This window comes from Phragmites australis, chromosome 15, assembly GCF_958298935.1.
Source record: "Phragmites australis chromosome 15, lpPhrAust1.1, whole genome shotgun sequence".
NCBI lineage: Eukaryota > Viridiplantae > Streptophyta > Magnoliopsida > Poales > Poaceae > Phragmites > Phragmites australis.
Genome location: NC_084935.1, coordinates 27,339,591 through 27,354,445, shown reverse-complemented (window position 1 = coordinate 27,354,445; position 14,855 = coordinate 27,339,591). Strand labels below are relative to the sequence as shown.

Here is a 14,855-nt window from a genome sequence, read left to right as displayed (position 1 = left end):
GGCGAAGTCCCGATAGGGCAAAAAATTAACTTTTAAATCCACAGCTCGGATGGACAATATGATGTGGATACGTAGAATTCACCGAAATAATTCTATTTGACTATTTAAACACTTCATTTATACACAGGTGAATCTGTAACGGCCCAATAAAATTTATACGTTGGTTTATCAATTAAAAAAAAAGGGCCGATCTACAGAGTCGGACTCGACTCGGGCAGCTGACGACGTTTATGTGGACCTCGAGCCCACGCCACCCAGGCCACCCAAACTCTAGAGCCGCCGTCGTCGCCGACACTGCCGCGCCGCGCCGTTGCTCTGCGTCGGCCGCCATCGTCGCCGCTCTGCCACAACGCCGCGCCGCCAGCCGTCTGGTCCACGCCACAGCAGCTGCCATCGGTTGTCGTCACGGTGAGCCATCAGTTACAGGCATTCGATGCTCAGTCGCCCACATTTAGTTAGTCAACCTGAGAGCATCTCCTTAACAAAATTCAGTGTACTGGGTGGGCATCATGCTTTTTATGGTTTACATAGCTACGGATATGGGTTGATGGATCACGACCAATAAATTAGCAATTGTTTAGCAGCTGACAACTTTAGCACATAGGAATCTCTTGGTAGATCAGTAAGTATACAGAAGAGGCTTTCCTGCAATCATTGTTTCTGAAGAAGAGCAGCCCATGTACAGCTAGTTGAATCATGCCATCTCTCTGCTAATAGGACCAAAGCAGTGCACCATTAGGATCACAAACCCTAATACCATTAAGATGTACATTCTGCTAGTAGGGCATGCATGTATATAAATTAAATTGTGCTTCATCTCCTCCAGCTCCTTCTCTCGTACGTAGGTGCTTAGCTACATGTTGCAGAGCCAGGGAATCTGAAATCATACAATGCTGTGTACTAACATTCATCAAAAGAAATTTTAAGGGCGCTTGCAGGAATGAACCAGGCTAGCTCCTACTTGATCTGACAGAATAGCACGCCCTAGTTAGCAAGTGGAGTAACAACCTTGGTCACAGTTCTACCAATGAAAATTTCAAAGCTGCAGGAACTTGATCAATAGCTCACCTAAGTAACTGCTCGTTGGTTTGGAGTATCAAAATTAATGCTGGCTGTGTTATGTGGTCAACCCTGTAAGCAATTGCAATAGGCCTGTCCTTTTTTTTAAGAACTCCAGGAGGGAATCCCCTACTGACGAGAGATTTTATTCAGAAGTTCAGAGACAAAACAGTTCAAATATACAGTACCTAAGTCAGGCACGACAAGAACGAGCAGGTAGAAAAGCAAGACACTAGATAAAGCAGTTAAGCCATTGAGATAACGAGGAGTGGAGAGGGCTATTAAATTTGTGCAGCTGCAAGCGCACCGTGTCTATAAAGTTTGAGTGCCAAAGATGAAAAGAAGGATTTGCTCGTTGAAAGATCTTTGCATACCTTTATTTCCAGATTTCTCAAGCCGCAATGACAAAGACATCCATGAAGAACTGGTGGTGGAAGGCTTGTGCTGCTTCATGAACCATATCAAAGAAATCATTAGATAGGTTCCAGGTAATTCTAAGAGAAGACCAACACCTAACGCTGAAGGGGCATGCAAAGAAGAGATGGAAGGCTGTCTCTTCAACATTTAGATTGCAAAGAACACAATTGTAGCTGTTATCTTGGATTCTTTGTCTTTTCCTCTTGAGCAAATTACATGTGTTGATTCTATCTTTAAAAAGAAACCAGATGAAAACCTTGATTTTTTTTGCACTTTGATTTCCAAATCCCAATCAAGGGTGTTGGTGGTGTAATGGATTTGTATGGGAGCTCATAATATTTGCTTGATGTATACTTGTCGTTTCCCCAACAGTAGATCCAAATATCATTTTGCATGCTCTAATTCTAAATGCTCTCCATTTTTTGGTGCAAAACACGGAGTTCTTGAAACACCTATGTGAAAAGAGGGGTGTGAAAGTTCATGAGTCGCTTTCCCTGTAAGCTGCAATGGACATATTTTTATTTCTATCAAAGGAGTAAAGATGAGGAAGGCTCTCCTTTGAGATAGTTGACATTTCACACGTCATGCCAGAGCAGAATAGTGGAGCCATCACTAGGGTACCCTGAAGCAATACCTCTGAAATAATCAATAAAACTCATAATATTCCTCCACCAGAAAGAGCTTTTTGCTTTGAAGATATGGGGTATGAGACCGTTACGACAGTGAGGGTTTTAGATTAATTGAACCCAAGGGATATCCGGACCATTGTAGAATTTGTGCAGGTGCTTTACTAGAAGAGCTTTATTCTGCGCAGCCAGATTGATGACCCCCAAACCCATTTGCTTTTGGGGAATACACACTTGTTTCCAAGCAATTAGAGCTTTTCCTCTTGATGAGTCTTTGGGTCATTTCCATAAGCAATTCCTCCTAGCTCTGTCAATGACCTCAATAGCCTTCTTTGGGAGTGAATGTGCATCTATCCCCTAAATGTGATTTTGGTAATTAATGACAATACATATGGACTAACAATTATATTAAAAATTATCAGTAGGTTGTTCTATATATGATGCATGGAGGATTGATCATGTATTCATTAAGGAATATCATATGATCAAGAGAGATGCATTAAGATGAATGAGCTCTAGATGATGCTCGGGTAAGTGATGATAATACCTATGGACTAACAATTTTGTTAAGAACTGTTAGTAGGTTGTTCCATATGAGATACATAAGTGATAAATCATGGATTTGTTGAGGAATTCCATGAGGTCATAAATCATGAATTCGTTGAGGAATTTCATGAGGTCAAAGAAATGCATCGATGTCATTGAGCTCTAGGTGATGCTCATGAGATAAAGGAGGAGCTCAAGAAGATTCACGATAAGCGTGAATGCAAAGTCACTTGTGGAGATTAAGTGACTAAAGGTATGGGATTATCAATTGAGTTTTATAGACTAATCCATATGCTATGTGTTTGAGAGTGAGTGGGGTTAGGTTCTATATGAAGATTGACAGTAAGAGGAAGGCCAACTTACATGTGAAGATCAAGTGATTTAAAGTATAAAATTGTCAATTAGATTTTATGGACTAACCCATGTGCTATGTGTTTGAGAGTGAGTGGGGTTAGGTTACATCTGAAGATTGACAATAAGAGTGAAGATCAAGTTACTTGTGAAGATTAAATGACTTAAGATATAAAGTTGTCAATTAGGTTTTATGGACTAACCTGTGTGCTTTGTGCTTGAGAGCGAGTTGAGGTTAGGTTGCATAAGAATGCATGAGTCGAATTGAGATATTCAATATACCAAGTTGGAAGAGCAAGATCAAAATAAGCTTAGTGGACAACTTATATGCTTGATGCTTGCGGTTTATGTCTTAGTGGTGAACCAAATGAAGATGACATGAAGAGTGAAGTCTCCTATGCTTGGTGCGTGGGAAGCTATCAAGAGAGTTTCATTAAGCTTCCGGAGATCGAGTGAAGATCAAGATGGAAGTGAGGATGATCATCATCATGAAGAGAAGAGGAGTTGATGATGAGCCTTGAAGAGTTACGAGAAACGTTGGGGCTTGCATGATACGTTCGTCAAGTCCGATGGAATTGCTCAAGGCAAAGCTATAACTAGAAAAGGTTTTCTAGTTTTTTCGGTCTCAAGAAATTGGGTGTGAGACCGGGTTATAGGATCGATAGCCATACTATCAAGAGAGGCTACCGAAAGTGTTGCTCGATTGTTGTGTTGAGTGCTCAAACTATGTGCTTAGTACGAGATGAGTTTGTGTTGAGAGTTCATTTTAGGAGCTCGGGTTATCTAAAAGGTGTTTTTGATTTAACCCTTTATTGTTGTCAGGCTTAGTGGCGAAAAGTGGTTATGGTCAAGTCTTAGTGGTGTTTGGTATGTTCCATGTGGTACCTAGTTTAATCTTGGGGGATTAAGCTTTGTACAATATGTGAAAGTGTATGAATCGGCTTTCGTTTCCAAGTTTTGATCCAATGTGGTTGAGATCATGAAATAAGTTGGGATGTGTAGCTCTCTGAGTAAGCTTTCCGTAGAGTCTGAGATCACCAATCGGACATCGGATTCAAAAGTTATCGTTATTTTTCTGAGTGCCAGTTGTACTGATCCGATGTTCCGATCCTGATTTTGGATGTTCCGTTATGTTCCGTTCTATCGGAACATCCGAGATAGTTAAAAACGGGGTTCTTAGGTCCGAATGGTTTCTGGATCGGATGTTCCGATCCTAGCATCGGATGTTTTGATATGTGGTTTTTATAGATCTCGGAGTGAGTTTCTCCCGTATTCGATTGTTGGGATTCATAGGATCGAAAGTTTTGATCTATGCAGTTTGTGTCCAACGGTTAGTTTTTCAAAGTGAGGTATAAATTTCCCTTGGCCTCCTTGTGTGGGGTTGGTTGCTTGGTTGTCTTTGTGATGCTTGTGAGAGGTGTTAGAACTTGGTGTTCCACCTTTAAGTGCTTCCCTCCCTTCTCTATCAAAAATTTGTGAAAATCAAACATTTGTGGCTTAGTAAGGATAGAATGAGGTGTGTGGAGCTTGGGTTGCTGTCACATGTCACATTAGTTGCATGTGTTTGAGCACTCGGTGTTGATCGTGTACGAATCCCGGAGTTTGTTACTCTTACAGATTACCGTCTCCTAGACGGTTTGGTGGTGGATTGCCGGTGATCTCCTCAAGTGAAGATTATGAGGAGGTTCGGAAGTGGTAGCATAACTCACCATCTCCAGAGTGGAGGAAGTGTTAGCCATAGTGGAGATGAGGGGTGCATTGTGCAACCTCGTGAGGAAAAAGGTTGAAAGAGATCCGACTCAAGTGTGACTGAGCTTCCTTAACGGAGACGTAGGATATCGGTGGATTTTTGAACTTTGGTAACAAATTATTTGTCTTTGTATCTCTTTACTTTTGTGTATTACTTTGATATTCCTGCTTGTATGCTTATTTGTATGTATATTGTGTTAAATTCATAATATTCTATCTAGTTATTTTTACCTGCATTGGAACATTTGATGAATAGTATTGAATCTTCTGATTAGAGTTTCTTGCATATCTTGCTAGAATTGAATAATCGTTTATCACCTATGATTGTAACCTTTCACATTTATTTAGGGTGACTGCGCACTAGTTAAGGCTAGCATATTTAGGTTTTTCACTTGTGAAAATTATGTTAGTTTATTTTCGTTGCTAGTTTAGATCAACTATTGAACAAGGGGACAAAGTTTTCAAAAACACCTATTCACCCCTTTTATGCGATATCATTGTCCTTTCAGGGAGCTTGAAGGTGCACATGCTATATGTTGGGAGAGAGGGAAGTGCAGAGTTCACCAATGTGAGCCTTCCTGCAATACCCAACAGCGAAGAGGTGGATGTGATTCTTCTATCAATCCTATTCATGATGGGAGTCATGTCTTCAAACTTTCATCTAGTGATAAGTGACGACCAAGGGAAGGCCAAGATAAGTGAAGGGCATGCGGCCCACTGAGCAACCGAAGACTCTAGCCATAATCTTTGTCTTTTCCCCAGTCAGGTTGATGGGGACCAGACAAGACTTAGCAAAGTTGATTTTCAGTCCAGAAGACTGCATGTAAGTGTGAAGGATACCTTTGAGGCAAAAAAACTCCCTCTGATGGTTTGAGAATAATGATGATGTCATCCGCATACTTAATGACCTAGAAGTTTGAGGTGTGTGTGGCAAATTTAATGGTAGAGTAAGAAGACCCTTTGACTTTCACCTCACTGATGATATATTGAAGAAGCTCTGCAGCAATGACAAAGAAAAGTGGGGAGAGAGGATCTCCCTGCCTGACTCCCCTTTTACAGGAAAAGGTCTTGCCCAGAATCCTATTGAGGATCCACTTCTGAGTGAAACCTAGCTTGTTCAACATTTGAAGGATTAGATCATAATCCACCATGTCAATAACTTTTTCAAAATCCAACTTGAGAATGACAACCTCCTCTTTTGATTGGTGGCATTGGTGAATGTACTCAAAGGCCCACCCTCTTTTTGATTGGTGGCATTGGTGAATATACTCAAAGGCTCACCCGAGGAAATCTTGTATGGCTCTTTCTTTTTAATGAATCCATATTGATTCTTGTGGACCAAATCAAGGATTCTGGCCTGCAATCTGTTGGCTAGGAGTTTGGTGATAATCTTGAGAGCTGAATTTAAGAGGGAGATAGGCCTGTAGTCGCTTGTTTTCACCGGATTGTTCACATTAGGGATGAGAGTGATGTATGAGGTGTTCAGGGGGTATGAGTTGTGTCGGGTCATAGTTTTAAGCGGTGATGCTTACTTTCTGCTTATGAATATTATGCTTGAGGAAAATGCATGTTTTTGTTTGTCTGAGAAAGTGACAGTTACAAGGGAAACTCTGTTGAAATTTCTAATAATTTTCGGATTTGGTAGGCTTTTAGATGAAAGTTGGTAGCATCTGGATTTATAGAAATCTGGGGTGTTACATAAATGTTGCCCAAAATTGCCAAAATTGCAACGTTGTCATGTTGGCAACTTGAGGACATATTTGGATTACAGAAACTTTGCAGGAATTCAACAGAAAACGGATTAATTCATGTAAGGATTGAAAATAATTCCTATATTGTTTCTTTTGACCACTTCATCTCGCCGTCTTGAACAATAGATCGATAACGTTTGCAGGAATTCCACGAAATACAATAGCTCCTTAGGGAATTTCATGGGGTTCTTGCGCATTCAAAATGAGGACTAAGGTGTAATATTGGTAGGAACTCGGAGTCTCCAAAGAAGGTTTTAATTCTGTTAAGAGAAAGTAAGCTAGATCAATTGTGCCTATAGAATGAATATTTTTGTTGTTGGCATGTTGCCAAAGGGTTGAACAATATAATTGTTGTTGGCAAAGGCTTGATCATACTGCCATGTCCTACATGATTGCCGATCCAAAAGTATGAGCTGCAGCGTTCAGCCAGGAGCCCAGTATTAGCGTAAGCGAAGGCAAAGAAACCAGTTTTGATAAGGGTAAAGATAAATTATGCCCCCATAGATATATAATCAGTGTGCAAGTAAGAGTATGGAAGCACATGACCTTTGATCCTCATGTCTATCTGTTCTCACTTTTAGTGCAAAGAAATATCGACACCTCCCCAATAGCCCTAGGTCCTGCTCTTTTGACTATTGTACAAAGCTACCGTATGTGCCACTGTGTAAAACTGCCAAAAATACATGAAAACAAAAGGCCATGGTTGGTGACCTTCTTATTTCGCAGCCTTGGCTCCACAAAATGAGAAAAATATTGCGCAAAAATAGTGAGAGGTAGATCAACTTTTCACACCAAGCAGTTTAGTTGAGTAGCATTGTCCGAAAGATAGAACTTGCAGTAGTATGCAGCTGAGAAATCTATCAAATTTTCACACCAACCAGTCAAGCAGAAGATCGTGGGGCAAATGCCGAAGTGAGGATTGAATAAATGAAAATGGCAAGCGCCTGAGTGCAGACACGCCACAGTTTATGAGCTTTGATTGCAACAACCAAAGATATTTTGGTGGGAAAAAACATTTGCAGAAGTTAAACCAAGCAGGGTGATCTCACATGACCTATACATCCATCTGTCAAAGCTAAATGAGATCACTTCTGCGAAAACGAAAGCAAAGGGTGCTTTGAACTTTATTCAGCTAAATGAACCTATGGTGAACGAAACTGACTGTACATCTCAATGTACAATGAACCATTAGAATGCGAGGTGAGCCTAAACGGGATCAGTAACTCTTCAGAAAGGCCACAACCATCACTGGACCTGTGGCTTGACGATCCTCACGCTGCTGTAGAAGCGCTTGAAATCCTTCATCGCCTGCTCCTCGATCTGGATTGAGCGGATGGAGGATGGAGCATCAGTCTCTGGCTTGAACCAGCGGTTGGGAACGTTATCCTTCACGCCACCAACCTCTGGTGATGTGCCCTGGGATGGTATGGCGAAGCCTGATGTCCGGGTTTTCGGACTGTGGGAGATGCCATGGTGCCGCTTCTCCTGATCAAAAATATAAATTTATTGTAAGTATTTTCATCAAGGAAATCACTATTCCAGCCCTGGATGACAACACTACCTGCTGTATCTGTATGTCCCTGAGCGAAGGCCGCAACACATTAGGTGAAGTAGCAGACGAGGACCAAGGTGGTGTGCTCCTGTCCCCTTCAGAAGCAGGTACTGCACGAGCAGGCGTGACAGCTATTGGGCTTGAGCGTGCATCTGGAATAAATGAAGAAAGTCTCACACGCCCAGCAGCATCAGGTGAGTTTTCAAAGCGATCTTTTGCCTTGGTGGTGATCGGCTCATTCGTTTTCCTCTGCTCGCTTTGGATATCCCGAAGGGAGGCAGGCCCCTTCGTTATCTTAGCACCACCCCAGGCAGGTCCTTCATGCTTTGGGGTGGCAGGCACAACAGGAGTAGGCGGGCTTGGTTTTGGGGTGTCATCAAGAGCACCACTCAGAAACAACGACAAGCCACCTTTCCTATTCTTCTTTTTTGAAGTTGGTTGGGAAGGTTTCTTCTCTAATGGACAGGCAATGTCTTTTGTGTTACTGAGAGAGGCATCCTCTGCGTGTTTGATTGGATCAGCAACACTCGCTTCCTGCTTCAATGTAGAAATAGTTTTGTCAGCAACTATGTTTACTTTAACATAGTAAGCAGAGCAAAGAAAAATAAACATCTAAATAAAAGAAAGCAGCTTGAAGCACTGTGGATGAATGAAATCATATCCGAGTAACCAAACACAGGATCCTACTCTGAATTAAAAGAAAAACAAGATTCCATACAGAACCAAATACTTGCCTTCCATGCAAGCAACGCACAGAACAGGTACCAAAATAATAAAGTAAGGCATGGCCTCTCAGCTTTGGGTCTTATGACTTGTATGACCATACAAAAAAGTCGGTCTCAATAAAGCTAGAGACGCAAAATTATAGTCAAATGTCCAAAAGAACATAATTGCTAGCATGTACTAAAGTTGCTAGAGGACATGAGACCTCATAATAATAAGCATATCTGCACAGAAGAAAAGGTCCAAAGAACCTAAGAAAGGCAAGAAACCATATAGAAATAATAAGATAAGGGTGCAAATATGACAGAATCTAACCTTTTCTGCGAAGACATTGGCTTGTTCGACTTCTTGAAGCTCCTTACTGGAGTTTTGCTGCTGGCCCTCACCTTTTACAGGAGTATCAGATTTTGCTGCTTGCTTATTCTTTCTCTTCTGTTTCTTAGAAACCTCAGGTTTTCTGTTTGTCCTACCTTCTGCTTGACAAACAGAGGAAGTTCTTGAATATGCCTCTGAGGGAACGCCAAGTTCAGCAAGTTCACCTTCAAGGTCAGCCCTAGACTCGAGCTTTGCTAGCTGCTGATTGTCAAGCTGATGACCTGCAAGTTGTTTAGCCTCGAGAATCTCAATTTGTTGCAGTTTCTTACGAAGTGCCCTGATCTGCTTAGAGACAGCTTGTTCAGCATTGCAGTCTTTTTTAAGGAAGTTCTCATAACTTGACATTCCATATGACCTTGATGCAGACTTCCTACAGTGCCGGGGCCTGTGGAATTCTCCTGCTTCATCTTCCTCTCCATCACTATCAATGACAGCAGGATAAGTAGCTGTCATTGTGGGAAGACGGCGCTGACTCCAGGGCTCTGAGGATTTTTCATCCAGAAATCTCTCTAAGTTCGCAAGAATTTCAGGAGAAGCATTCATAATTGAAGGAGCTGCTACTGTGAAAATGTAATCAAGGTTGCGAATAGCTATATCCTGCATCACATTAAACAATTGAGTATCAGGAATAACTAGATCAAAATTAACAAGGGACGGGCAAAGGATGAATAGAGTATGTGGTTGTAAGGCGCAGCCCCCCAATGCACTATGCCATTACCTCACAATGCTTCTTGAGCTCCTTGGCTTCCAAGGAATCAGCAACTTCAAGAAGTTGTATTGCATTCTTTGGCTCCATTAAATACTCAATTGCAACCTTCTCACAGAGGCTTTTCAAACTAGGTACGCCTGTGCTCATTTGACCGCTGCTTCCGGATACACTACTGTCAGTCTGGACATCATTAAACATGATATCTTCATCCAACTCTTCCATCCCACCATTCCATTCTGACATGGATTTTTCACCTTGGATTTTAGGTTTGGGCGGATACTCAGGGTGGTATATACTAGAGAGCACAAGCATATGTGTTTCACCAACACAAACTGACGTTGCTCGCTTAACACCATGCACTCGAGTAAAAACTGGGGTTTCATCCTTACGTTTCTTTGCATCCCACATGAAAACATCACCAGTTGATGTAGCCAGTGCAGTCCAGTACTTTCCTGCCGAGATGCTTACAACATTCCTTGCACACATTGAAAATATCTGTACAGAAACAGTTTAAATGTAAACATGAACCAACTACTTAGCTATACAGATTATACCTTAGTAAGTAAAAAACCTAACCTGCTGGCATTTTAAATCAGGATCTGACGAAACCCAGTAGAAAAGAGCACCATCAGCTGTTAACGCAGTACTGTGAGTCATTCCAGCAACCACTGAGATCACCTGAAGTCGCTCCATACGATGAAACTTCAGGTTTGTATTTCCACCCTTCTTAAGACATCTAGCTACTACAACGCGGCGCGGGGTCACGAGGCGATGACCCCAAGTGAACACCTGAAAAGAAGATGGCATAAAGGATCTGTTAAATTTCTAGATGTTAGAACAATGCGTATAGAATATCGAGCTTCAGCCCAGTACCAACTTACCTCACCATCAGCTCCTAACACTATAGTATGGTATTTTGCTGCAGATACACCTCTAAATAATTTTCCTTTCAAGTACTCCACCATTCTTGGAATACAATTGGATGCTGAGTTTGAAGTGCCATATCCTAACTGGCCCTCCTTATTGCAACCCCAGGTGAATACTTCACCGGTCTCAGCAACCGCAGCAGAGTGCTTGTTTGCAGCAGCTACTGCAACTATCCTTTGTTTGAGGGAACTAACACGTCTTGGTGTTGATTGGGTATCAACAGAAGGGTAACCAAGCTGACCCTCTGCATCATTCAGAGCATTTTGTTGTAGGCCATAAGGAGAAAATAATTCAAACAAGGACGAAAAGGACATGACATGTGTGCCTAAGATTCATGCTGCTTGAAATGCATGAGATGCATCACACATACCTCTATTTGATCCCCAGGTAAACAATTCCCCGGCCTCAGTAGCAATCACAGTATGATGTTTGGCTGCAGCCACAACATTCACTCGTTTACGGCCTAATCCTACTGTCACTTGTTGAGGGGTAATCACAGCAGTAGTCTGGCCACTGTAAACCAATGGTAGTTGTCATAAAATTCCTTAACAGCAAGGAAATTTTAACACAGAAAAAGAGACCTTCCTGCTCAACTACTGTTGGCCCAAAATTAAGCAGCTTTAGTTTTCACTAACAGCTTGTTAAAATTTATAGCCAAGTTACCAGGGAAACCATTTTCATCCTCTGTTAAGAAACAAATCATTTAGAATAACATGTGATTGCTCACCTGTGAATATCCGGATGACCAAGACGACCACCTCGACCAAATCCCCATGTGTATAGTTCACCATCAGAACTAACTGCTACACTATGGAACTTTGATGCAGCAACTGTTTTGATATTCGACCCATGCAAGGCATCTACTTTGCATGGCAGTTTTTGTATGTGGGCATTGCCAGTTCCCAGCTGATAATTTGTCCCACTTCCCCAACTGAAGACTTCCGTTGCAACTAAAATAGAAAAATATATGAAAGATTTTGTAAAGCAAACCCTAAAGAGATATTGCCAAAAGGGCATCAGTACCAAAGCGCTAAATAAAATAGGAGACAACTGTTTCCCGGAATAAAAGAGAGCTACCTGAATCAGGGGAATCCCCGCTAGCCTGTGATACAGGGCAGGAGAGAAGATCAATAGGTGTACGACCCTTGGTGTCCTCCAAAGTGAGGGAAGCACCAAACTGCAGTAGAACACCAGCAACACACAGGTGACCAAAATGAAGCGCTCTATGCAGGCTGCTCCAGCCAGATTCTCCATCCTGCAACAATGGAACTTCTAGTGAGAATTTACAGACAAAACCAAGAGCTGGAATCCAAGTACACTAAGCAAGTTAAGCTCCACGCATATAGAAATTTGATTGAGCAATTTCAAGCTCACACCAATACGTATTATTAGAATGAGTTTATCTGTAAGATGTCTAGTACAAAGCAAATCACACTATAGAAATCCATTTTGTTTCATATTTGTGTACAAGCGTTTCCCTACCAAGGCATAGAATCTGTAGAATGTCCAATGCGATATCAGCTTGATACAACTAAGGCTGTTACTCAGGTAACAAAAGAAAATAATGCTCAATACAAAGGTAACATAAGAAGCACAATACAAGGTATAGTGTATACCCTTGCATCTGGATCAGCACCGGCATCTAAGAGCCTTCTCAAAATAGGTAGATGATTTCTCCATGTTGCAAGGTGGAGCGCACTAAGGCCAAATGAATTTCTACCATCAATGTTCCCACCACTCTTTTTCAACAAGGCCAAAGTAGATTCCACTTCAGCTATTGACCCTTGTTTCGATACAAGACACAGATCCTTAAGAGAGCTCCCAGGAGAAGGTCTGCGAACAGCTGATTGCTTTGATGTCCCTGGCGGAGATATCGAAGTCTCCATGAAACTTCAGGAAAAACAGTATCTACAGGGTTATTGAGGCAAATCAGTACTCCATCGAAATAACATCAAACATCAGATTTGTTTATTTAAAATATCATTGACTCATCGTACCTAAAAGAGCAAGCCACCTGCTGAACTTCTTCACACAAATTTCGCAATGGCAACACTATTAAGACATTTCGACTACTAATGTTACAGCTATAGTGGTTACTAAAAAAAGTACAATTCTGGCGTAATTACAGGTCTATCTCTGCAGGGAGAAAAGCTTGGATGGACATAATCTCCACTAAGACTGTTTTGCTATCCTAAGAAACTATCCAAATAATCTAAGAAAGCGTGATGCTAGAGCTTCATTTTGAATAAAATTGTTTTTATTAGAGTGCCGTGAGGCTAGGGAGCCATTGCCACGTCAAGATGGGATGCTAAGTAAAGAACCATCATAGAATATAGATCAACCTGCAAAATGAGTAAATGGATCCAAATGAGTAAAATCATGTACTGGGGAAAACAACAATATCACTAAAATAATGCACGCTCTGATTCTGCAACTGATAAACTGGAAAATGAAAGTAGATCTTTAGGAAGTGCAAAGAAAAAAACAATCCTGTAAAATATAAACTAATATAAATCTATTTGAGAATGTGCATCAAGTATTAGAAACAATACTTGCAACATGGAAAAAGTACCAGTGAATGATATTGCTGATTATCAAGCATAAACACAACGTTTTTGATAAAAAGGTCAACTTCGAAAAGGCTTTGCCTTCAAGTCTTTGGACTATGCGGCCGTATACAATTTCATATTTTTAATCAAAAGTTGACCTAACCCAACAAACTTTTAAATATGCACCCAACTTCGACAGAGAAATAGAACTTTCCCTTGACACCGACCTGTGTCATTGTAATCATGTTCTTCTTATTTCGAGGAACTGGAATCATATCTAGCGCTGATGTGAATGACAAACTAACCCATCGTGGACTATGGAACAGCACAAGTGGGAAATTCAACATCACTAATAACATTTCTTAGTCTATAACATCGAAAATGCAAGCAAAGACAGTTGCAGGGCAAAATTCAAAAGAATAAAAAAGCAGAAGAGAAATGGAAGATACCTGTAAAATGTCCCCGACCAAAACTAACCAAATACTATTACATACACATTTACATATAACTATATAAGACTTAACGATAATACTAGTACTAGGAAGAATGTCTCAAAATACTCATATCGATTCAGAACTCAACTGTCAATTCTCCAGGTACAACAACCTGATATACACTGCCCATCAGAAATTTTGACACAAAAATAAAAAATTTGACCAGTATTAGTACTTCGCCACGCAGCAAAATAATCCACAACAAACTAGATAGATCGGAGCATCCACCCATCCCTCCCAGGGAAGAAAGATTTGATTTTTAGCGCTCACGGCAAAGAAAAGATCCCGCAGAACAACATAATAATCCGTCCAGGAGAGATAGGGCTTCCTTACCGACAAAATGATGCCTGGATCTGGAAAAGCCGCGCAGGGAACGGTTCTGCCTCGTCAAGAACGCATCTTGCCCTCTCCGTCCCTCCTCCTGCCTCTCCGAGAGGGCTGCGTTTATCAGGGGAGGGATGGGAGGGAGGAGGGGACCCTGGCAGGGAATATGCCCCGGCCGCAGGAACCTCTTCTTCCAAACTCCACCGGCACCAACGCCTCTCTCTCTCTCTCTCTCTCTTCCACAATATATCTCTCCTCCCTCTCTCTCCTCTCCACGATCTCTCTCTCCTCTCTCTCTCTGCTTTGCTCGTGCGTGTGATCTATGGGGTGGGGAGTTTTTTGAGGAGAGAGAAAGAGAGAAATAGACGATGATATACGTGAACGCAAAGAGAGAAAAAAAAAGGGAAAATGAGATTATACACAGTAGTACGTCGGTACGTGACCGAAAATCGGGTGGATTGGGAGGTGGGGAAAACGTGGTTGTTCGTTGGATTTTAGTTGGGGCGTTTTCTTTTGCGCTACGGTCCTCCGGCTTTATCCATGTTGCCACGTATTTTCCCGGATGTCCTCAAGGCAGCGAAGGAACCAGCGGCTTTTCTTTTCGTGATGAAGCTGCAGGTAGGCTGGGTGGAGCGGATTTGCACTTCGATTTGGCAATTTATCGCCATTTATTTAAAGTTATTAGCTTGTATATAAACTTTTA

General features: G+C 41.5%; 1 protein-coding gene across 2 annotated transcripts; it reads right to left on the bottom strand.

Moving 5' to 3' along the window:
* Window positions 1-7,395: 7,395 nt before the first annotated feature.
* Window positions 7,396-14,632, bottom strand: LOC133892363 (uncharacterized). 2 transcript variants are annotated; one of them, XM_062333084.1, is made up of 12 exons: window positions 14,162-14,632; window positions 12,783-13,127; window positions 12,402-12,693; window positions 11,863-12,040; window positions 11,513-11,735; window positions 11,156-11,298; window positions 10,740-11,029; window positions 10,435-10,647; window positions 9,868-10,353; window positions 9,090-9,746; window positions 8,061-8,588; window positions 7,396-7,984 (listed from the first exon to the last, which is right to left on the bottom strand). In XM_062333084.1, the coding sequence occupies exons 3-12, from the start codon at window positions 12,669-12,671 to the stop codon at window positions 7,745-7,747; spliced, it is 3,228 nt and encodes a 1,075-aa protein (XP_062189068.1). In that variant the 5' UTR covers window positions 12,672-12,693; window positions 12,783-13,127; window positions 14,162-14,632; the 3' UTR covers window positions 7,396-7,744. The 2 variants fall into 2 exon arrangements, with proteins under 2 accessions (XP_062189068.1, XP_062189069.1); XM_062333085.1 differs by having other exon boundaries at window positions 8,061-8,585; window positions 14,162-14,631.
* Window positions 14,633-14,855: the final 223 nt, after the last annotated feature.